The 25,032-nt window shown below is 36.8% G+C and overlaps 1 protein-coding gene across 13 annotated transcripts in view; it reads left to right on the forward strand.

The window, feature by feature from the left end:
- CEP63 (centrosomal protein 63) overlaps nucleotides 1-25,032 on the forward strand; it is a 73,785-nt gene that overhangs the window by 22,286 nt on the left and 26,467 nt on the right. For 12 of the 13 annotated variants that reach the window (XM_027091738.1, XM_027091740.1, XM_027091734.1 and 9 more), the window contains 3 exons: nucleotides 1,472-1,567; nucleotides 2,414-2,536; nucleotides 7,929-8,042. In XM_027091738.1, coding sequence (XP_026947539.1) covers nucleotides 1,472-1,567; nucleotides 2,414-2,536; nucleotides 7,929-8,042 — 333 coding nt within the window. Of the gene's footprint in view, nucleotides 1-1,418; nucleotides 1,568-2,413; nucleotides 2,537-7,928; nucleotides 8,043-25,032 lie in introns of all 13 variants that reach the window. The other variant, XM_027091743.1, reaches the window with a different exon arrangement.

Here is a 25,032-nt window from a genome sequence, read left to right on the forward strand (position 1 = left end):
GGCATTTTAACCCAATTTTCTTAGTAGCTGATGGAACAAGAGACAGATATCAGTAAGGATGTAGATTTGAGCACCATGATCAACAAACTTGACCTAATTTATATATACAGAACATTGCACAAGAGAACTGTGGTGTACGGTTTTTTCCAGCACAAGCAACTCTTTCCAAAACTGACCATATGATAAATCTTGACACAACTCAGAGTCTTGAAATAATGGAGTATGTTCTTTGAACATAGTGGAAACAAGTTACAAAAAGATACCTAAATACTAAAAACCCTTTGACATACTTTTGTAAATGTTTTTCTCAGTTTATTTTTAATTTTAATGGAATTTTTTCAAATATAGAAGTTCCATATTTTGCAGAGTCAAATCTGTCATTCTCAAATGACTCATTAGTTTTAAGCTCAGTTTCTCCCTATCCAGGAATTCAGTAAATACTCATTTAAATAAAAAAAAAAATTAAGTAGTTTTTTCTATTTTATTGGCTATACTTAATCATTCCTCTGGTTTGAACTTCAGAATCACTTTTTCGTTCCAAAAAAGAATTCTACTAGAATTTTTAATTGCAATTGCATTAACTCCTTGTTCTTATAAGAATTTTATTTTTGCATTTTTTAATTCAGGTATAATTGAGATATAACATTATATTAGTTTAGTTATACAATGTAATGATTCGATATTTGTATATATTGTGAAATGATCACCACAGTAAGTCTAGTAACATCTGTCACCATACATAGTCACAAAATTTTGTTTTCTTGTGATGAGAACTTTTAAGATCTACAGTTTTTTTATTTTTAAATTACCATTCTGTATTGTGATTGAGATTACTACTTACCGTTCCCAGTTCTTCCTTTCCCTTCTAGCTGTTAGTAGATGAAATGCTAACTGGTTATTGAGAGATGTAGAGAAATGCTGATGGATATTGATGGAAGTGAGGGCTGGGCATGAGCTAGCTGTGGCTGGCATCAAACCACTGAAAAATGGGTTAGGATAACATGCTCACTCTGGCTGGTGAAACTGGTTTTCTTTGAAGTGGGGTAAATGGTAAAGCAGGTACAAGTCTCCTGCTATCTTTCTGTCTGATGTTACTATTCTGTACTTTGATTTATAGAATTTATTCTTGAAGTCTTATAGATTTTTGTTCCATATTTTTAGATTCCAAGGTTCTTGTAACTTTATCTCTCTTAATTTTTTGTGAGGTTTTTTTTGATAAAAAGAGTTGGGGAGAATAAATGAGACAGAGGAAGTTTCTCTCTAAACCTAGCAATTCTAGAACAATTGCTCATTTTCCATTTTTTGGCATTGTTATGGATTATTAAATAATTAGATATTTGACTTCCTGAGAAATTATACAGTTGAGAATGTGTATTCACAGATAAGTACAAAGGTTATTTCCTATTTTTGTGTTTCAGGGTTATTGTTTCAATGCTAATAGTGAAAAATGCTACCACCTCTCTGCTTTTAGGTTGGAATGTTGCATCAGCAGGTTGAAGAACATGAAAAAGTCAAGCAAGAGATGGCCATAGAGTATAAGCTGGAGTTAAAGAAACTACATGAAGAAGTAAGATTTTAATTCTGTTATGTGTTGTATAATTCTGTCTCTTCAACCCATGAGAATTTTGTTAACGAGCCAGTTTCTACTTCATAGAGTGGATGTATATATACTAAGGGAGGTGCAGGGGTGGAAATCTATTTCTCTGTTCTTAAACCCAGGTAAAGAATCTTGCCTATTTATATGTTTGATACTACCTACAACAGCGATTCTAAAATGTGTTTGTTGGTTGAGGACCTGAAAGAAATAGAGCTATTTTTGTATAATACCATGAAATACTGATACCAAAAGCTTATATTAAATGTTTTAATTTTTAAGTTGAATCAGTTACTAGATTTTAAATAATGGAGGATCCAAAGGTTTCAGAAGCATTTTGGGATAGATAAGAAAAGTAAGAAAATTCTATCAGTTAACTCAATTTTATTCTTCAGATTGGGAAAAAACTGCTTTTATTTTCATTTAATTCCACAGTACTCCTCTCTTGCTTACTTACTCAGTGTTCCGCAGGAGAATGGTTCAAGAACCACAGGCCTAGAGAAGAGAGACAGGGTTTTTATTTGCTGCTTTTATTGTGGGGGTGGGTTTAGGGGCCCCTAAGTGCAAGGCGACTGTACATTGTAAGAAAAATTAACTTCTGTTTATAAAATATTTTCCCTTTATTTTTCTTTGACTCAATATATTTCTTTTCTGGTGTTTATTTTTTATATGTAGTTTTGAGTTGTTATTTTATCTGACATGCTGTCTGTTTTCAGGGATACTAGTTAGCTCTATGCGTGCTTTCATAATGCCAATTTGTTGTATCAGCACTGTTTACACATTCTTAAATTTTAAGTCTAGAAATAACTGTGTCTACAGTTAGGCAGACTGAAGAGAAGCTATGAAAAACTACAGAGAAAACATGTAAGAGACTTCAGAGGAAATGCCAGAAATCACAGGGAAGATCGGTCTGAAATTGAGAGATTAACTGGAAAAATAGAGGTATGTTCATAGTACTGATTTGCTCATAGTGATTGTCAGCCTTCATGTAGGAAAATGCTGTTTCTAATAGTGCTATTTCCTGAAACCAATTTTCTCTCATCTCCAGGACTACTACTGAGCTGTTTCAAAGGTGGGAGGGTGATCCACTGTGCATCCTGTCACCAGGATGGTTACTAGCTATCAGTAACTCTCAACAGGGCAGTACCCTCCTTTGAAGGCATTGGAAATGTATGGAGACATTGTTTCGGTTGTCAGAATGGCTGGGAGTGAAACTGGTGTGTAGGGCACAGGGACCAGGGACACTAAACATGGCTGGGACTTTTCCACACAGGAAGGAGTATTGAACCCAAAATGCCAATATTGAGGAACATTGACGACCAGTTACTAGCTGTCCTCCATGGGCAGTGTCCTTGTCTTATTTATCACCTAACAGAGTAGGGACTTAGTAAGTGTTGAAGGTACTAAGTGTTGAAGCTTTTTTGTACAGAGTACTCTGCATATCAGATTGTTTATCGTCAGTTCCCATTTAGATATGGTAAGTCACTTACCTCCCCCTTTGCTGACTTTGTTTTTATTAAGACTGAATAACTCCATTATTATTGTATATATTGATTCCCTAGAGGAGTTAAGGGAGTGGTGGGTTAAAACCACCAAGAGTAGATGAAAGAGCAGCACGAGGCTGTCACTTTTTTCCCCTTGGATCCCCTCTGTCTGTGCTCTTGGTTCTCAACGGTACCTAAGAGTCACCCAGGGCCCTCTTTAGGCTCTCAGAGATTTTGATCCAGTTGTATGGCATGCGAGCTAGGACTCTGCATTTTATCTAGCTTCCCTAGCCAATGCTAATTTGAGAAACATTGTTCAACATCTTTGTGTGATTACTTACAATTTTTCTACTCAGTGACCTGTCACCCACAAATGCCAGTATATTATTACTACCTAGAATTTTAATTTCTGCATTTAATTTTTTTTATATCTCAATATTTTTATACATTTGAAGAGCTTAGAATCAGATACTGCTGTCCCTCCAGCCCTCTTCAGTGAAATCTGGGTCTTTTTTGAAAAACCCCTCATGTTCTTGTTCCCCATTACCACTTCCTGACCATTGTCTTTTCTTTGTACCTCAGAAACTCCATCTTATTTTTTTTTTAACATCTTTATTAGAGTATAATTGCTTTACAATGGTGTGTTAGTTTCTGCTTTGTAACAAAGTGAATCAGTTATACATATACATATGTCCCCATATCTCTTGCCTCTTGCGTCTCCCTCCCTCCCACCGTCCGTATCCCACCCCTCTAGGTGGTCACAAAGCACCAAGCTGATCTCCCTGTGCTATGCGGCTGTTTCCCACTAGCTATTTTACGTTTGGTAGTGTATATATGTGCATGCCACTCTCTCACTTTGTCCCAGCTTACCCTCCCCCTCCCCGTATCCTCAAGTTCATTCTCTAGTAGGTCTGCACCTTTATTCCTGTCTGGCCCCTAGGTTCTTCTGACCATTTTTTTTTTTTAGATTCCATATATATGTGTTAGCATACGGTATTTGTTTTTCCCTTTCTGACTTACTTCACTCTGTATGACGGTTTCTAGGTCCATCCACCTCACTACAAATAACTCAGTTTCATTCCTTTTTATAGCTGAGTAATATTCCATTGTATATATGTGCCACATCTTCTTTATCCATTCATCTGTCGATGCACACTTAGGTTGTTTCCATGTCCTGGCTATTGTAAATAGAGCTGCAATGAACATTGTTGTACGTGACTCTTTTTGAATTATGGTTTTCTCAGGGTATGTGTCCAGTAGTGGGATTGCTGTGTCGTATAGTAGTTCTATTTTTAGTTTTTTAAGGAATCTCCATACTGTTCTCCATAGTGGCTGTATCAATTTACATTCCCACCAACAAGAAAATCCATCTTTGATTTTCATGTCATCAGCATATACCACCAACCAGTGTACATACAGCCAAAGTTAGTCATCTTCTGATCCCTGGTTACTCCCCTGTTCAAAGACTTCAGCTCCCAGTTCACTGTCATTCTCTCCAGCCTTGTTCTTATCATAATTCTTGAGGATTTCAGTATCCACAGAGTTGATGCTTATAATACTGTGGTCTTTGAGTTCCTTGGTGTTCTTTCCTCCACGGATATTTTGATCTCCTATCTGTCTCTTCTCCCTTTTCCCATTGTCCTTCCTTAGGTGTTATTACCAATACTTGCAACCCTCCTAGAATCACATTTTTAAGCATCACATTCTCCAACTACCATCCCTGTCTTTTCAGCTCTCTCCCTCTGGCTCCTGATGCTCGATACTCACCTGACCCCCTCATCCCTTAAAGTGCTTGGATCCTGCCACTTGTCACTGCTCTGTCTCTACCTTGTGTCCTCAGTTACAAGTCCTTACCCAGCTTCCATCCCATGGTTACACTCCTTATATTCCCCTTCAATTCTGTGCTCTCTCTTACTTCATCGCCTTTGCTTGGCAAAACTGTAACTCTCATTAAATCCAGCTTTCTCCCCACTTTCTACCTGTCGTGTGGCAGACCATGGCTGGAGAAAAATATAATCGTGCTGACTGGCCTCATTTTAAATTCATGGTCACTCACCTCAAATGGGTCCTCATGCTGCCCAGAATCATATTATATTTCCCCTCACTCTCCTACTTTCCATAATGACTGTTTCATACGTTCTCTTTTCTTGAATTTTCAACACTTTTCCCCACATCCTCACTTTTGGATGATGATCTTTCTTTCTATTTCATTGAGAAAATAGAAAATAATTTTCACAAACTTCCAGCCTTGTGTCTATCTGCCTATTTGCAACTGCACCCGTATACTCTGCCTTCCTGCTGGAGGGACTGTCCATGCTCTCCCTATTCCCTACCCATGACATTACTCTAGAAATGCTCCTCTCTTCTGCATCATCAGGTTTTTCCTCCCTACTGGATATTTTCCACCAACATGCAAACTTACCCCCTCTTAAATATCCTTTCTTGACCTCTCTCTTCATACTCTGGATACTGCCCCATTTTTTTCCTTCATTTTATAACTAAACTACTTTATGTACCTATACTTGTCTCCAGTTCCTTTCCTTCCATTTTTCTTACACCCACTCAGTAAGGCTTTTGCCCCCTCTCTCTGCAGAAGCTATTTGCATGGAGGTCACCAGTGACTTCCCCATTACTCAAGCCTGTGGCCAGCCCTCATCTTCCCCATCCTGTCTGCAGCACTGGACCCAGCTGGTCTCCGTCCTCCTTACACCTCTTTCTGGATTTGGCTTGGAGAACGATTGCACTTTCCTGGGTTTTCTCCTAACTTGTTTGCCACTCTTTCTCAGTCTCTTTTGTTCCCCAACCTTTTAGCATTGGAACACCTCACGGTTGTGTCATTGTACTCTTCTTTTTTCTGTCTAGGCCCACTCCCTTGGTGATATCATTCAGTCTCATAGTTTTAAGCATTGTGTATATGTTGATAATTCCCACATTTGTATATCTAGTCCTGACCTCTCCTTTTTGCTACAGAATAATTTCCAACCTCCTGTTTCACATCTCCAATGTCTAAAGCTGTCTCAAACTTGACATGTCCAAAATAAAGGTCCTGATTTTTTTCTCTCCTATCTTCCAGCACCATTTCTGTTTCAGTTAATGGCAACTCCATTCCTCAGATTGCTCAAGCCTAAAAACCTTGGAGTCACCCTTGATTTCTCTTTTCCCAGCACAATAGCCAGAATGATTCTGTTTTAATGTAAGTCAAATCATGTCCTCTCCTGTACATAAACCTTCCAGTAGCTTCTCTTAAAAGACAAAGTTATCATAATGACCTATGTAGTTTCACCGCCTGTTAACTCTGACCTTTCTCTTCCTTTTTTTCCTTTTACTCACTCATTCCAGCCACACCAACCTCCTTGCTCATCCTTGAACATACCAGGATGCTTCCACTTCAAGGCCTTGTACTTGCTGTTCCCTCTTCCCAGAATAGTATAACTTCATCCCTGTCTCCCTTGGTGTTTACTTAAATGTTACTCAATGTGGCCACTCCTTTTTAAAATTGCAGCCCCCAACTCTGAGCACTTCATGCTCTATTTTCCCCAAAACAGGTATAGTTGGCTTTCTGTATCTGTGGGTTCCGCATCCATGGATTCAACCAACCATGGATCTAAAATATTCTGGGGAAAAAAAATTCCAGAAAGTTCCAGAAAGCAAACCTTGAATCTGTCATGCACAAGCAACTATTTTCACAGCATTTACGTTGTATTTACAACTATTTACATAGCATTTACATTGTATTAGGTATTATAAGTAATCTAGAAATGATTTCAAGTATATGGGAGGATGTGCATTGGTTATATGCAAATAATACACCATTTTATATAAGGGACGTGAGCATCTGTGGATTTTAGAATCTGCAGAGGCCTGGAACTAGTCCCCCACAGATACTGAGGGGTGACTGTATTACTATCTAAGGTACTGTACAATGAATGTGTTGCCTATCTCCCTCCAATTGAGTGGGGCTAGAATTTTTGTTTTGTTAAATAGTGTATCCCCAGCACCTAGAACAGTACCTGGCATGTATATGGTAGAAATAATGAATAAGTGAGTATCAGCTGGTGAACAGTAATTACCCTAAGCTAGCATGAGACTTCTGGAGTTGAGGCTCCTGGAGGACAGTGATGGAAAGACTGAGTTTCCTTTCTCTTTGGTTTGCCTCATTTTCATAAATACTGGGCTCATTTTCTTGATCGTGCAACTTGAAGTTACTATTGATCCATCATTGATTTTGAACTGTTTGGCTTTGGGTTACAGATAGCTGTTAAAATTTAATACAGATATTTCTTGTTATTCATGTCTTTGCAGTTCTGTTGAGATAATAAAAATTTGGATATCAAAGGATACTGTGTTAACTGAATCTATTTGGTTCCTGAGTTTTAGACACTGATAAGAATTGGGCTACCCAGGGATTTATCTGAAAATTTAATTGAATGTGTTCAGTTCCTGGGTTTGGATATCAAGAATTTGGGCAGTGAGGGGTATCTGTAATCATATTTTGAAATTTTCATTATCTTAGCATCAGTTTTCTGAAAAATCACTAAAAAAATTATTAGCAACCCTTAGGTGGCAGCAGATCTTTGAAAATCATGAATCCAGTATTTAGCATCTGTGTTTCATACTCTTCACCATTAGGGTGTTAAATTTAGAAAGACAGATCTCCAGAGGCACAGTATGTAAGGAATTTAGTATTACTCTATAGTTCTATCAGCTAAGTGAGTAATGGGGCTCCTGCTGTGGAGAAAGGTGCATGTGTACCCAGGGACCTGGGGAACAATTAAAGTAAAAGTGAATCTGGAAAGTAGTGACAGCAAGGGGAAGCACTTAGAAGTTAAGTACCTTAATTGCTTCTTCAGGAATTTCGTCAGAAATCACTGGACTGGGAGAAGCAGCGCTTGATTTATCAGCAACAGGTATCTTCTCTGGAGGCTCAAAGGAAGGCTCTGGCTGAACAATCAGAGATAATTCAGGTAAGTTTAAGACATTTTGGGATAATGAGAGGCAGAGAGGTTTTGATTAAATTTGAGCAGGCTTAATGCTGTGCGCATGTGTTCACCATGTCCACCCACATCCCCACGCCCTCTTGCTCCCTTGCTTGCTGCTTTTCTCAGCGGTTCCTAACTCCTCACTCGTGCTCTTTCTTGCTCTCTCACTCTGTCACTGTCTTGCATTCTCATGCTCACTCCACACTCACATTTGTTTCACTCTCCTAATCTTGGTCTCTCCCTCTCTCCTTTTCTCTTTCTACCTCTGCTCTCTCTGTCTCCTTTTCCATTTCTTTCTGGCTCTGGCTTACTTATTCTGGCTGTTTCTGGCTCTTGCCTTGGTTCCACTTCTGTCTGTGTCTTGTTCCATCTCTGATAGTTCGGAGTGCCTTGGCTGAGGTCCCTCAGCCAGGGAGCTTCGGCCAGTCCACCTGTTTGGACACAAATATTGAAAGATTCACACTAACTAAAAGCAGTATCTTTGTGGCAACAGAAACACTTCTTAGAACACTACTAGAAACTGTTTTTTAATGAAAAAGTAATGGCTTAAACAAAACAAAAAATTAGCTACCCAATTTAGGAACTTTCTTCTTAGAACGTATTCAGTTTGTTTGCTTTTTCAATTAAAAACCAAGATCAAAAGGGAAATGAAAATAGAGGGTAGTGAATATTTGTGACCATCTTCTGTGTGCTAGACACTGTCTCAGTGCTTCTTCTAAATGTAGTTATCTAGAATATATAGTTATATGTTATCTGTTTAATACCATGATAATTTGTCAAGGTTGGTAGTTATCTCAGTTTTATAGAAGAGAGAATTACTGGAGAAGTTAAGAGAGCTAGAGAGAAGCTCTAAAAAAATTTTTTTTAAGAAACAATCTGTATTATTTGCTGCTCTAAGTTTCAGTAATATATTGGCTTTTAATCATCCCCCCTGAAATATCAGCAGGCTAGTAAACTACCACAAATGGCTCTGCTGTTAGTGAGTCTACTCAGAATGGCAAGAGGGGCCCACAGCAATCTCAAGGAACAAAATTATTTACTAGGCTGCAGCAAGCTATGCAGCCAGAGTGGGCCAGTAAAATCCTGGATGTCTAGACCAGCGTTTTTTGGCCTGAATGCTAAAGCACTGTATAAACATAAATAGCTGTAAGATATTGTAGGCCTCAGATTGGCAAAATAGAAAATTGAGTCCTGGTTTTTAAGTTCTCAATTATTCATCTATGTAGTATGCTTATTGTTGATTGTAGATCCTTTTTTCAAATTACTATTGTGATTACTCAGCATAATTAAAGCTTCATTGTTAGTAAAAATGAGATTTTTATTTACCATAATTTATCTGGGGCTAGAGTAAGATGCCTTTAAAAAGCCAACGTTTGTTTTCCCTACTTAAAGGTATTTGAATTATTCTTCTGATAGTTTTCTTTAAACTAAAACTGCTCTGATTAAGTAAAAAATGTTACTTATATTTCCTTCTCCCTTGTGGTCCTCATTTAAAATTTTTTTAAAAAATGAATTTCTGTATACTCATTACCCAGCAATAATAGTTATCATTTTGCCAATCTTTTAAAAAATTGTGGTAAAAAGCATTAGAACTTACCATCTTAACCATTTTAAAGAGTACAGTAGTGTTAACTATATGCCCCTTGTTGTGTAACAAATCTCTAGAACTTTTTCAGCTTGCAAGACTAAGACTCTTTGAGCAACAACTCATTTTGCCAATTTTGTTTCATCCTTCCCTACTTTTTACTTTTGGCTGGAATATTACAGAGCAAATCACAGACATTGTCTTATTTCCCAACAGATAGGACTTAAAAAAAATAGACATACCAGAGTCACATTAACAGACTAACTTCTTAAATAATTTAATATCTAGTCTGTTCAAATTTCCTGAGTTGTGTGAAATAATGTCTTGGACTCCAGTTAAGGTTGAAACATTGCATTTTGTTGATATGTGAATCACCATTGAACAATAAAGGTAGAAAGTCTTGCAGATTGGATAAATGGATATCAACATCCACACTTCCCCTCAATTTAAAAAAAAAATTGATGTAAAGTTTTTTCTTCTGTATTTTTTAACATCTAAAAGTGGAGTTCAGGGAATTCCCTGGCGGTCCAGTGTTTAGGACTGAGTGATTTCACTGCTGTGGGCCCAGGTTCAGTCCCTGGTTGGGCAACTAAGATCCCTCAAGCCACATAACCAAAAAAAAAAAAAAGTGGAGTTCAGAATAACTTCTCACTGTTTGAGTCATATATTTGCTTGATTTTTTTCTTTTAGTCAGCTATTAAAATGACATAATACATGTTCATTTTAGAAAAATGAGAAAATGTAGATGAAATGAGAATTAAATAAAATTACTCATAATTCCATCCTTTAGAGATTTACCATGGTTAACATTTGCATGTAAGTTTCTTCTGACTTTTTCTGTGCTTGTACGCTGTGCACATTGCATTCATGTACATTTGGTAGGAAAAACACTGTATGTGTGTGTATGGGAAGAGAGGAATAGTTGCAAACTTAAAAAATTACTAAGAATGGCAAAATGTTGATAATTGTTGAAGCTAGGTGATGAATCTATAGGAGTTCATCATCTTACTCTTTCCATATTGTATACATTTGAAATTTTCCATAAAACATAATGTGAAAATGTAAATTATATGCTTACAATGTGACAGGCAGTATGCTAATAAGCACTTTATAATGCAATATTTTATTTAATTTTCACAAGTTAAAAATTTTCCTTTTTAAATACATGTCAACAAATGTGAGTCATAATGATTGTATAGAAGTTCAATCTACCATTAAATGTCTTCATTTATATAACCAATCTTTTGTTGTGGAACATACAGTTTTTTAATTTTTTCACTCTTATAAATAGTGCATGGGTGAACATCCTTATTTAAATATTTAGGAGTATATGTCCATTTATTTTCTTAGGAAATGACCCTAGAAGTGAGATTGCTGCATCAGAGTAGTCATACATTCTTAAAGATTTTAATATATATTGTCAAAGTACTCTTCAAAGGTGCATTGATACACACTTTCACCAGCAGTGTTTGGGAATGTCCATTTCCTCACACTTTCTCAATATTGTCCATTTCCTCCCACTCTCAGTATTGGGCACTATTATTTATTTTATTATTTTTTAAAATTTCTCCTACTTTTAGGCTTGTCTTTGTCAATCTGATAGGTAGAAAAAATGGTATCTGATTATTTGTTTTAATTTGTATTTCTTTAATTATGAATGAGATTGAGCATTTTTTTCATCTACTTATGGCTATTTCCATTCTTTTGTAAATTATTTATGTTCTTTTCTTTGCTCTTTTTTCTGGTTATTTTATTTATCAAAATCTGTTGTAATTTTAATCAGTAGAGATAATATTTTAAACTTTGTTAATTAGGAGAATACTTTCTATAAACTCAGTATATTTTTTCTTTCAGAACAGTAAAATAAAAATGTCTAAATGTACAAAGCACTAATCACTCTGACATATTGTGTGGAAGAATGTATAGCAGTTCAAGTCACAATACACTGATTTTCAAAAACCAATATATTTTCTTCTATTTCAATCAAGCATTAGAGCCTGAGACCCAGAAGAGGTCATAATGAAACCTTATCCAACCAAATCAGAACTAAAAAAAAAAAATTTAAACCAGTAATGCACTTGTGTAGCCTCTTAGCACAGTTACCAAATGCTGCTTACATACATTCAACATCTAGCTTACTGGCATGATTTTTTATAAAAATGAGAAAATTTTGCAGATATATGATAAGAAGGTACACAGATTGCATTACATTAAACACAAAGGCAGTGTGGTCCTTGTAGGAGAAATCAAGTCAGTACCCCTTGGTAGAAATGTTCTATAAAAATGTGTCACATTGAAGCATCAGTGTTTTCAGCCAATTATCTGTCCCTGATGTATTTCCTTGGAGTATATGATCTGTCAGGACTTCAGGTTTCTTAATCCAAAATATCTGACTGAATTTAGGTACATCTGGAAAGCAGCTGAAAGGGTTTCTCCAATAGTCTGACATCACAGAAAGTGGGTTGAGAAATCCCTCTCTTTACCTGAAGATGTACTTGTTCTACTTCAGGCGTCAACAGCTCACAGAAGAAAAGAAAAAAAAAACAATCAAAACTTCCCCTCCCACACAATCCCACACAAGCTAAACAAAAACTACCCCCTCCCCCCATAAAACCCCAGCACCAAAGTGTCAATCATTCCTGGGAAATAGAACATACCCCTTGGATTCTCTGATTTATTAACTGTTCAAACTTGAAGGACAGAAATGACCTTATGTCCTTATGGGGAGGAAGGAAGACATGTTAATAATGACTGTAGAGCCATTGAGAAAGTGCATTATCTATTACACAATCAACTTAGAGCCCTGTCCTCCAACAGAGGTGGCCACAACTTCATTTAAATTCTTTGCTCATTTTTTTAAGGATATTTATATTTTACTATTTTGAAAGAGCTCTTCCTACATTAAATATATTAACTCTTTGCTGTTTCATTGCAATTGTGTGTGTTTTCCCAGTTTACCTTAATTCTGCTTAGTAATTTTTATGGAAATACAATTGTTTTATAAACAATTGTTTAGAATGGCTTAATTCTATTAGTTTTTTAAGGTTTTTATCTTGGTTGTCATACTGTAAATCCTTACTAAGCCAAGATTTCTTCTAATGCTTTATAATTTCTTCTTAATATATTTGATCTGAAAATTATTTTGGTATAAGGAATTTGGTAGGAATCTATATTTGTCTTTTTCCAAATGGTTATCCACATAATTTGTTGACTGTTACATTTTGAGAACTTTACAGAATGATTCTAAAATTCATATGGAAGGATAAATGAATGGTACTAGGCAACATTTTTAAAAAGAAGAGTAAAGATGATGTTTCTTTTATCAAATATTAAAATGTATTAAATTTAAAAGTACAGTTGTTAAACAACATGACAATTATTATATGCAAAGACAGAATGATGATTATTATAAGCATAGGAAAATATCAGTATAGTCACTAAAACATAAGGTCTTTTCTGTTTAGAGGTCAAAGAATCACTTGCTCCTTTCCCTCCTGCTCAAATAATATAAGAGTGAAAAGGAAACATTCAGGGAAATCTTAGAGAACATAAGAACATTTGAAAAAAAAAATAAAAGTATTAAGCCAATACAGAGTGTAAAATATTTAGCTTATTCATAGTATGTGAGAAAAGTAAAGGCTGCATTGTATATGTTTTCCTTTTGAAATATTTAGATGAGCTATGTGATATTGTTCAAGTTAGTTTTAGATCCTCTGTTCAATTATATATGTATATTTATAGGTTTGAATATATGTTAATATTTTTAAAAGCACCATTTTCCTTATGAGGAAAAGATGATCCTAACTCAAATGTTAATCTGTTGTCTTGGTAGAATTATCACAGAGTTAATTGAATTGGCTCAGACCTACTGTATAAAAGTTTATGGTGACAGAGACACAACAGTGATAAGAAGGTCTTACTGGGAGCTGTACTGTTAATGGGCTGGCTCTTCAAGCTGCTACTTAGTGGAAATACTGCAGAGCTGTGGCCTGCACTGACACATTTGGAGTTGACTCTGATGGGGAGCTTCGTAAAAACTGATGCCTGCAGTGGCCATAACGTCATGTTGAGATCCTTTGGAAAATAAAAAACCCTGTTGCTTTGTATCATATTCTTCTCAGTAATCTCACTATATGGAAAAGTTATTTTCTTGAAGTCCCAGGATTACATACCACAAAGCCAGGGGGGGATTTGTGTTCAACCCCCAATCCCCAGCCCTTCCAAACTATTTTCACACTTTCGCTGCCCACCCTCGGTTTTTGTTTTTATCTCCGTGACATAAATTGCTTTCTTAATTATTTCTTTACTTTTAACCACCTCTGTTGTGATTTATGTTGTTGAAATAATTCTACCCACTCCACTAGAATAGTTAGGATGCTATATATTATATTAATAAGAGGAAACTCTGGTTTCTGGTTCAAAAAATTAGTGGCAGTGGTTAGTGGGAAAAAAAAGGTTTAAAAATATATTAGCCTTAAGATACCTCTAACACCAGATATTTAAGAGAAATAATCATTATTTTATAATGTTTATATTTTTATTTCTGACTCTCTTCATATTGGAAAGAGGTAGTCTTGAGATATTGTAGTGTAGCTTTGTCCAATAGAAATATGAGTCACCTATGTATAAAATTTTCTAGCAGTCACATTAAAAAAGTAAAAAGAAACAAAATTAATATATTCTGTTTATCTGAGTTTGTCAAAAATATTATTACATTCACGTTTTTAAAAAATTGGGTCTTTGATATTCAGTGTGTACTTCATGCTTTGAGTACATCTCAATTTGGACTAGCCACGATGCAGGTGCTCAGTGGCTACGTGTGGCTAGTGACTGCTGTATTGGCCTAGTGTATTCATTCTAGTTAATGAAAATTTAGAATTTGTTCTTGCAATAATTATGTAATTTTCACTATGCTTAAGAATGGTGTATTTGTATGTGATTGAAATATTGAATAATTAAAGATAGGCTATGCCTGCCCACAGCAGTCATGGCCAGGCTTTACAGTCAGCTGGCCTGGGGACCAATCCCACCTACCAGTATGCCTGCAGTAATTGTGGTCCAACGTAACAGGAGGGCACACCCACACAGGGGATACCCCTGGAGCACTTGGCTGAAGATGTAGCTGATATACCTCATACATAGAAACAAACATAGAGTTAGGCAAACACAGAGGAGACAAAGGAATATCTTCCAAATGAAAGCTAAGACCAAATCTCAGGGAAAGAAAACTATATGAAGCAGAGATAAGCAATTTACCAGATAAAGAGTTCAAAGTAATAGTCATAAAGAGTCTCCAAACTTGGGACAAGAGTGGATGAACTCAGTAAGAGCTCAAAGTGATAGAAAATATAAAGATCCAGTCAGAACTGAAGAATACAATAACTGAAATGAAAAATGCACTAGAGGGGATCAAAAGCAGATTAGAGAATGTAAAAGAATGGATCAGCAATCTGGAAGACAGGATAGTAGAAATTATCCAATCAAAACAGCAAAAAGAACAAAGGATTTTAAAAAATGAGGATAGTTTAAGGGATCCCTGAGATAACATCAAGCATACTATCATTGGCATTATAGGGGTCCTGGAAGGAGAAGAGAGAGAGAAAGGGTCAGAAAGCCTATTTGAAGAAATAATGACTGAAAACTTCCGTAACCTGGTGAAGGAAACAGGCATGAAAGTCCAGGAAGCCCAGGAGTTCCAAACAAGATGAATCCAAAGAGGCTCACATAAAAACACAATATAATTAGATGTTAAAAGTTAAAAATAAAGAGAATCTTAAAAGCATCGACACGTGTGCACACACACACAGGAGCTAGTTACGTAAAAAGGAATCCCCCACAGGTTGTCAGCTGATTTTTAAGCAGAAACTTTACAGACCAGAAGGGACTGGCATGATATATTCAAAGTGCTGAAAGAAAAAAACTTAACAACCAAGAGTACTCTTAACTGGCAAGGTTAGAGCTTCGAAGGCTCAGAGGAGAGTACAGCAGCTGGCTTGTGGCAGGCAGAACAGAGAGAGAGCAACACAGACAATCCTGGCCACCTCACTACTCCCCAGCTGGAGACATGTATCTGATGGTGCACATGGGGGCTGGGTGCTGAAACTTGGGCTTCAGAGGACAGACCTGGGGAGAGGACTGGGGTAGGCTGCATGGAGATAGCCTGAAGGGGCTGGAGTGTTGGCCAGGCCACAACTGGGAGTGTATGCAGGACAGAGCCCAGGTCCACTTTAGAAGCTCCATGGTTAAGATGCCTGCAAAGGGATACGTGGGGCCCCATGATGGGAGCCTCATTTTCAGCGTGCTTGCAGTGGGTATGGCTCTGCTTCTATGAGCTCTGGGAGTGTGCAGTTGCGGGAGGGTTGCCCACACACGGAAGCCCACACACGGAAGCGGGGCTGGAATTTGAGCAGATCCCCAGGGGCCACATGACTTTGGAAGCAGGGCTGAAATCTGAGCCATGTCTGACGGCTTTGCAACTTAAGTGGATTTACACTGAGGTGCCTTTGTAAGCTCATTGTTATCAGGACATCAGAGCAGATTACTGGTGCTCCTGTGGTTGGGGTGGGTCTGGAGTTAGCAGCTGTGGGCTTTGTGGGCAGGCACTCGTGGAGCCAGGGCCAGGGTCTGCACTGATACTGTAGCTCCCATGGTGGGTCCAGGTGCACAACTACTCGTGACTGTGGTGGGTCCCAGTGCCTGATATAAGTAGATCTGTGCCAGTGGATCTGTGCTGGTGACTTTGTGAGCACAGTGCCTGAGGACACCTGGTCCTACATTCCCACAGCTGAGGTGGGCCTGCAGGCAGTGTCAACAACAGTGTACTTTGTGAGCATGCACAATGGGTGATGGACAACACCACAGAGCATACTTCCTGATGGACAGCTCCTGTGGAGGAATGCTCTGTGACTCCTCTCCCAGTGGAAGTTCTCCAGTCCCACCTACCCCACACTGAAGCTCACAAATAGATCTGGGGGCTTCTACTCCAACAACTGGGGAGAGACCCTGTTCCTGACAGGGCTTTGACAACCACAGAGCAAAGAGGAGGTGGCCCCGCTCAACATCCAGTGCAGGCTCTGGTCACTACAACACCAATCACACCCTGTATCAAGGGGATAACAGCCAGCACACCCTGAGGAAAGACATGGCAGGCACCCATACTAAAAAAAAGCCCTTGCACCAAAAACATTAGACTCACGCAGGCCACACAGGGATGCTCTCATAAAAACAGCCCTTCAAGACCACAGTAGATAACTATTTCTCCTAAATTTATAGAGTCAGAGAAATATAAGGATAATGGAGAAGCAGAGGAACCACTCCCAATTAAAAGAACAAGAGAAATCCCCTGAAAGAATAAACAATGAAACAGATCTCTCCAATCTACCAGACCCCAAAGTTCAAAAAGGAGGTAATAAAAATACTGAAGGAATTAAGAAAGGCTATCAATAGAAATGTAAATCACTGTAACAAGGTACTAGAAACTATAAAGAGGAGCCAATTAAAATTAGAAAACTCATTTGCCAAGATGAGAGCTGAACTAAAGGCAATAAATAGCAAACTAAATAATGCAGAAAAATGAATAAGTGATCTGAAAGATAGAATAATGGAAATCACCCAATCAGAACAGCAGACAGAAAGACAAAGAAAAATGAAAACAATGTATGAGACCGATGGGGTAATATAAAGCATCCCGACAAGTGCATAATACAGATCCCAGAAGGAGAAGAAAGAGAAAAAGGGATCAAAAGTTTATTTGAAAAAATTATGGCTGAAAACTTTCCAAATAGAAAAGAAGCAAGAATCTATAGGGAAGAGAAAATCATAATTGGAAAGCAAATCACTTAAATAAGCCAGTACATAGATTAAAAATTTTTAGTGTGTGTGAAAGTGATGATAACTACAATGAACAGCAGAAGGATAAACATGAAGATATAAGAGAGGACATCAGAATCATAAGGTGTCAGGGAGGGGAGTAAGAAAATGTAGATTTTTTTTTTTCAAGAATGTGTTTAAGCCTATATGACTATCAGTCTAAAGCAAGTATATATAGTAGTGGGTTAACATACTTGAAAAACGGGTAACAACAAATAAAAAGCATACAGTAGACTCATAAAAACCAAACAGAAGAGAACTCAAGTATAATACAAAAGAAAACCATCAAACCACAAAAGGAAAAACAAAAAGAGAGGAACAAAGAAGAAATACAAAATCAACTGGAAAATAAGTTTTAAGATGGCAGTAAATACATATCAATCAATAATTACTTTAAATGTTAGTGAACTAAATATTCCAGTCAAAAGACAGAGTGTCAGACTGGATAATAAAACAAGAGCCTACAGTATGCTGCCTACAAAAGACCCACTTTAGGGTGAAGGACGCACATAGGTTGAAAGTGAGAGGATGGAAGAAGATATTTCATGCAAACAGAATGACAAGAAAGCAGAGGTAACAATACTCAGACAAAATTTAAAGGTCATAAGGTGCTATATAATGGTAAAAAAATAAATACAAGAAGAAGTTATTACACTCGTTAACATATATGCACCCAATATAGGAGCACCTAAATACATAAATACTAACAGACATAAAGGGAGAAATTGACAGGAATGTAATAATAGTAGGAGACTTTAACACCTCACTTATATCAATGGACAAGTCTTCCAGACAGAAAATCAATAAGGCAACAGAGATCCTAATTGACACAATAGAACAGTTAGACTTAATTGACATTTTTAGGACATTTCATCCAGAAAAAAAAAAAAAAAGACTTAAAATACAAACTTTTCAACTGCACATGTAACATTCTCTAGGATAGACCACATACTAGGATGCAAAACAAGCCTCAGCAAATTTAAGAGAAGTTATTTCAAGCATCTTTTCTGATCACAATGGCATGAAACTAGAAATCAACCACAGAAAGAGAAACGAGAAAAAGAAAAAACGATTATGTGGAGACTAAACAACATGCTACTAAAAAAACACTGGGTCAGTGATGAAATCAAAGAGGAAATTTAAAAATACTTTGAGACAAATGAAAATGAATACACAAACATGTGAAATCCTTGGGATGCAGCAAAAGCAGTTCTTAGAGGGAAGTTCATAGTGATACAGGCCTTCCTCAGAAAACGAGAAAAATCTCAAACAACCTAACCTACCACCTAATAGAATTAGAAAAAGAAGAACAAACAAAACCTAAAGTCAAAAGGAAGGAAATAATAAAGATTAGAGAGGAAATAAATAAAATAGAGATTAAAAAAAAACAATAGAAAAATAATAAAACCAAGAGCTGGTTTTCTGAAAGGGTAAACAAAATCAATAGACCTCTTGCTAGGCTCACCAAGAAGAAAAGAGAGAGGACCCAAATAAATAATATAATGTAAGAAATGAAGGAGGAGAAGTAACCAATACTGCAGAAATACCAAATAAAACCCCATAAGGTAATACTGTGAACAATTATATGCTAACATATTAGACCACCTAGAAGAAATGGACAAGTTTCTAGAAACATACAGCCCACCAAAACTGAATCAAGAAGAAATAGATAATTTGAAAACCCCGATCACTAGAAGTGAAATAGAATCTGTAATAAGCAAAAAAACAAAAACAAAAGCACCCTGCAAACAAAAGTCCAGGACTGGATGCCTTCAATGGGGAATCTACCAGACAAAGAAGAACTTACATCGATTTTTCTCAAACTAATCCAAAATAGAGGAGGCAACACTCCCAAAGTCATTCTGTGAAGCCATTATCACCCCAATACCAAAACCAAAGACAGTACCAAAAAGAAAATTACAGGCCAATATCTTTGATGAATATAGATGCAGATATCCTCAATAAAGTATTAGCAAGCCGAATCCACCAACACATCAAAAAGGTGATACACCACAGTCATGTTGGATTCATCCCAGGGTCACAAGGATGGTTCAGCTATGCAAATGAATCAATGTGATACACCACATCAACAAAAGAGAAGACAAAAACCACAGGATCATCTCAATAGGTGCAGAAAAAGCATTTGATAAAATTCAATACCCATTCATGATAAGGACTCTTACCAAAGTGGGTATAGAAGGAACATATTTCTATATAATAAAAGCTATTTATGACAAACCCACAGCCAATATAATACTCAATGGTGAAAAGCTGAAAGCCTTCCTGCCAAAATCTGGAACAAGATAAGGATGCCCACTGTCACCACTTCTATTCAACATAGTACTGGAAGTCATAGTCAAAGCAGTCAGACAAGAAAAAGAAATAAAAGGTATTCAAATTGGGAGGGAAGAGGTAAAATTGTCATTATATGCAGATGACACAATACTATATATAGAAAGCCCTAAAGACTCCACACAAAAACTACTAGAACTGATAAACAAATTCAGCAAGGTAGCAGGGTACAAGATTAACATACAGAAACTTGCTACGTTTCTTTACACTAACAATGAAATATCAGAAAGGGAAAGTAAAAAAAAAAAATCCCTTTAAAAGTTGTATCCAAAAAAATAAAATACTTACAGATAAACCTGACCAAGGAAATGAACGACTTATTTTCTGAGAACTATAAAACTTTGATAAAGGAAATTGAAGGTGATCCAAAAAATGGGAAGGTATCCCATGCTCTTGGATTGGAAGAATTAATATCGTTAAAATGGCCATACTACCCAAAGCAGTCTACAGATTTAATGCTATCTCTATCAAATTACCCATGACATTTTTCACAGAACTAGAACAAATAGTCCTAAAATATATGTGGAACCATAAAAGACCCAGAATTGCCAAAGCAATGTTGAGGGAAAAGAACAAAGCTGGAGCCATAACCCTCCCAGACTTCAGGCAATACTACAAAGCTACAGTAATCAAAACAGTGTGGGGCTTCCCTGGTGGCGCAGTTGGTTTAGAGTCCGCCTGCTGATGCAGGGGATGTGGGTTCGTGCCCCGGTCCAGGAGGGTCCCACGTGCTGCAGAGCGGCTGGGACCGTGAGCCATGGCCGCTGAGCCTGCGCGTCCGGAGCGCTCCGCAACGGGAGAGGCCACAGCAGTGAGAGGCCCGCGTACCGCCAAAAAACAAACAAAAAAAAGTGTGGTATTGGCACAAAAAAGGACATATGGATCAATGGAACAGAATAGAGAACCCAGAAATAAACCTCACACACCCACAGTCAGTTAATCTTTGTTAAAGGAGGCAAGAATATACAGTGGAGAAAAGACAGTCTCTTCAGCAGCTGGTGTTGGGAAAGTTGGGCAGCTGCAGGTAAATCAATGAAGTTAGAATACCCCCTCACACTATACACAAAAGTAAACTCACAGTGGCTTAAAGATTTAAATATAAGAAAATGACGCCATAAAATGCCTAGAACAGAACATAGGCAAAACATTATCTGACATAAATCGTAGCAGTGTTTGCTTAGGTCAGCCTCCCAAGGCAGTAGATAAAATAAAAAATAATCAAATGGGACCTAATCAAACTCAGAAGCTTTTGCACAGCTAAGGAAACGATAAACAAAACGAAAAGACAACCTATAGATGGGGAGAAAATATTTGCAAACAATGTAATCAGCAAGGCCTTAGTTTTAAAAATATAGAAACAGCTCATAAAACTCAGTAACAAAAAGGTAACATAATCCAAAAATGGACAGATGACATAAATAGACATTTCTCAAGAGGCCAATAAGCACATGAAAAGATGCTCAACACCGCTAATTATTAGAGAAATGCAAATAAAAACTACAGTGAGGTATTACCTCACACTGGTCAGAATGGCCATCATTAAAAGGTCTACAAATAATAAATGCTGGAGAGGATGTGGAGAAAAAGGGACCTTCCTACACTGTTGGCAGGAATGTAAATTGGTGCAGCCACTATGGAAAGCAGTATGGAGGTTTCCTTAAATACTAAAAATAGAGCTACCATATGACCCAGCTATCCCACTCCTGGGCATATATCAGGAGATAACTCTAATTCAAAAAGACACATACCCCAAATGTTCATAGCAGCACTGTTTACAACAGCCAAAACATGGAAGCAACCTAAGTGTCCATTGGCAGATGAACAGCTAAAGAAGATATGGTATATATATACAATGGAATGATATAATGCCATTTGCAGCAGCATGCCATTTGCAGCAACATGGATGGACCTAGAGATTAGCATACTAAGTGAAGTCAGACAGAAGAAGACAAATATCACATGGTATCACTTATATGTGGAATCTAAAATATGATACAAGTGAACTTATTTACAAAACAGAAACATACAGACATAGAAAACAAACTTATGGTCACCAAATGGGAAAGCAGGGGTGAGGGGAGGGATAAATTAGGGTTTTGGGATTGGTATCTGGAAGCTACTATGTATAAAATAAACAGCAAGGACCTACTGTACATCACAGTGAACTCTATTCAATATTGTGTAATAAATTATAATGGAAAAGAATATGAGAAACTATATATATACATACATATCTTATATATATATGTATAACCGAATCACTTTGCTGTACACCAGAAGCTAAGACAACATTGTAAATTAACTATTTTCATTAAAAAAAATTGAAAAAGTAATAAAATAATAAAATTAGGTAAGTGATACACAAAATAAATGTAAAATATGCCATCAAAAACAAAATAGGGAGTAAAAATTTAGTGCTTTTAAATGCACTCAAATTTAAGCAACCATTAAGTTAAAATAGGTAAGTTGTTAACATATGAACCTCGTGATAACCACAAACCAAAAACCTGTAACAGATACACAAAAAATAAAGACAAAGGAATCCAAACATAACACTAAAGAAAGTCATCAAATTCCAAGGGAAGAGACCATGAGAAGAAGAAAGGAATGGAGAAGAAGTACAAAACAACCAGGAATTAACAAAGTGGCAATTAGTCCATACCTATCAATAGTTACTTTAAATGTAAACGGACTAAGTGTTCCAAAAAACAGAGGGTGGCTGAATGGATAAAAAAGGAAGAGATTCACCTACAAGATCTCTCTTCAAATCTAAAGTCTTGCACAGACTGAAAGTGAAGGGATGTAAAAATATATTCCACGCAAATGGAAACAAAAAGAAAACTGGAGCAGCAATACTAATATCATACAAAATAGACTTTTTTAAATAGGTTTATTTATTCATTAATGAAAAATTTAATGTTTATTAGGCATAATAGAGGTGGATTTAACTCAATCCCATTAAAAAATTTGCATGTACATTTTATTAATTTATTTTATTAGTCATCAATTTTATGCACATCAGTGTATACATGTCAATCCCAGTAGCCCAATTCATCACACCCTCACCTCCTCCACCCCCGCGCCTTTCCGCCTTTCGTGACCATACGTTTGTTCTCTGCATCTGTGTCTCAATTTCTGCCCTGCAAACCGGTTCATCTGTACCATTTTTCTAGGTTCCACATATATGTGTAAATATACGATATTTGTTTTTCTCTTTCTGACTTACTTCACTCTGTATGAGTCTCTAGATCCATCCATGTCTCAACAAGTGACCCAATTTCGTTCCTTTTTATGGCTGAGTAATATTCCATTGTATATATGGACCACATCTTTATCGATTGATCTGTCGATGGGTGTTTAGGTTGCTACCATGACCTGGCTATTGTAAATACTGCTGCAGTGAACATTGAGGTGCATGTGTCTTTTTGAATTATGGTTTTCTCTGGGTATATGCCCAGTAGTGGGATTGCTGGATCATATGGTAATTCTACTTTTAGTTTTTTAAGGAACCTCCATACTGTTCTCCATAGTGGCTGTATCAATTTACATTCCCACCAACAGTGCAAGAGGGTTCCCTTTTCTCCACACCCTGTCCAGCATTTGTTGTTTCTAGATTTTCTGATGATGCCCATTCTAACTGGTGTGAGGTGATACCTCATTGTAGTTTGATTTGCATTTCTCTAATAATTAGTGATGTGGGGCAGCTTTTCATGTGCTTCTTGGCAATCTGTATGTCTTCTTTGGAGAAATGTCTATTTAGGTCTTCTGTCTATTTTTGGATTGGGTTGTTTGTTTTTTTAATATTGAGCTGCATGAGCTGTTTATATATTTTGGAGATTAATCCTTTGTCCGATGATTCGTTTGCAAATATTTCTGCCATTCTGAGGGTTGTTTTTTCATCTTGTTTATGGTTTCCTTTCCTGTGCAAAAGCTTTTAAGTTTCATTAGGTCCCATTTGTTTATTTTTGTTTTTATTTCCATTACTCTAGGAGGTGGATCAAAAAAGATCTTGCTGTGATTTATATCAAAGAGTGTTCTTCCTATGTTTTCGTCTAAGAGATTTATAGTGTCCGGTCTTACATTTAGGTCTCTAATCCATTTTGAGTTTATTTTTGTGTATGGTGTTAAGGAGTTTTCTAATTTCATTCTTTTACATGTAGCTGTCCAGTTTTCACAGCACCACTTATTGAAGAGACTGTCTTTTCTCCATTGTATATCCTTGCCTCCATTGTCATAGATTAGTTGACCATAGGTGCATGGGTTTATCTCTGAGCTTTCTATCTTGTTCCATTGATCTATGTTTCTGTTTTTGTGCCAGTACCATATTGTCTTGATTACTGTAGCTTTCTAGTATAGTATGAAGTCAGAGAGTCTGATTCCTCCAGCTCCATTTCTTTTCCCTCAAGACTGCTTTGGCTATTCGGGGTCTTTTGTGACTCCATACAAATTTTAAGATATTTTGTTCTAGTTCTGTAAAATATGCCATTGATAATTTGATAGGGATTGCATTGAATCTGTAGATTACTTTGGGTAGTATAGTAATTTTCACAATATTGATTCTTCCAATCCAAGAACATGGTATATCTCTCCATCTGTTGGTATCATCTTTAATTTCTTTCATCAGTGTCTTATAGTTTTCTGCATACAGGTCTTTTATCTCCCTAGGTAGGTTTATTCCTAGGTATTTTATTCTTTTTGTTGCAGTGGTAAATGGAGTGTTTCCTTAATTTCTTGTTCAGATTTTTCATCATTAGTGTATAGGAATGCAAGAGATTTCTGTGCATTAATTTTGTGTCCTGCAACTTTACCAAATTCATTGATTAGTTCTAGTAGTTTTCTGGTGGCATCTTTAGGGTTCTCTATGTGTAGTATCATGTCATCTGCAAACAGTGACAGTTTTACTTTTCTTTTCCAATTTGTATTCCTTGTATTTCTTTTTCTTCTCTTATTGCTGTGGCTAGGACTTCCAAAACTATGTTGAATAATAGTGGTGAGAGTGGACATCCTTGTCTCATTCCTGATCTCAGAGGAAATGCTTTCAGTTTTTCACCATTGAGAATGATGTTTGCTGTGGGTTTGTAGTATATGGCCTTTATTATGTTGAGGTAGGTTCCCTCTGTGCCCACTTTCTGGAGAGTTTTTATCATAAATGGGTGTTGAATTTTCTCA

The sequence above is a fragment of the Aethalodelphis obliquidens genome, unplaced genomic scaffold (genome assembly GCF_003676395.1).
Source record: "Aethalodelphis obliquidens isolate GAN/ISIS:26980383/991018 unplaced genomic scaffold, ASM367639v1 scaffold72, whole genome shotgun sequence".
In the NCBI taxonomy this organism is placed as follows: domain Eukaryota; kingdom Metazoa; phylum Chordata; class Mammalia; order Artiodactyla; family Delphinidae; genus Aethalodelphis; species Aethalodelphis obliquidens.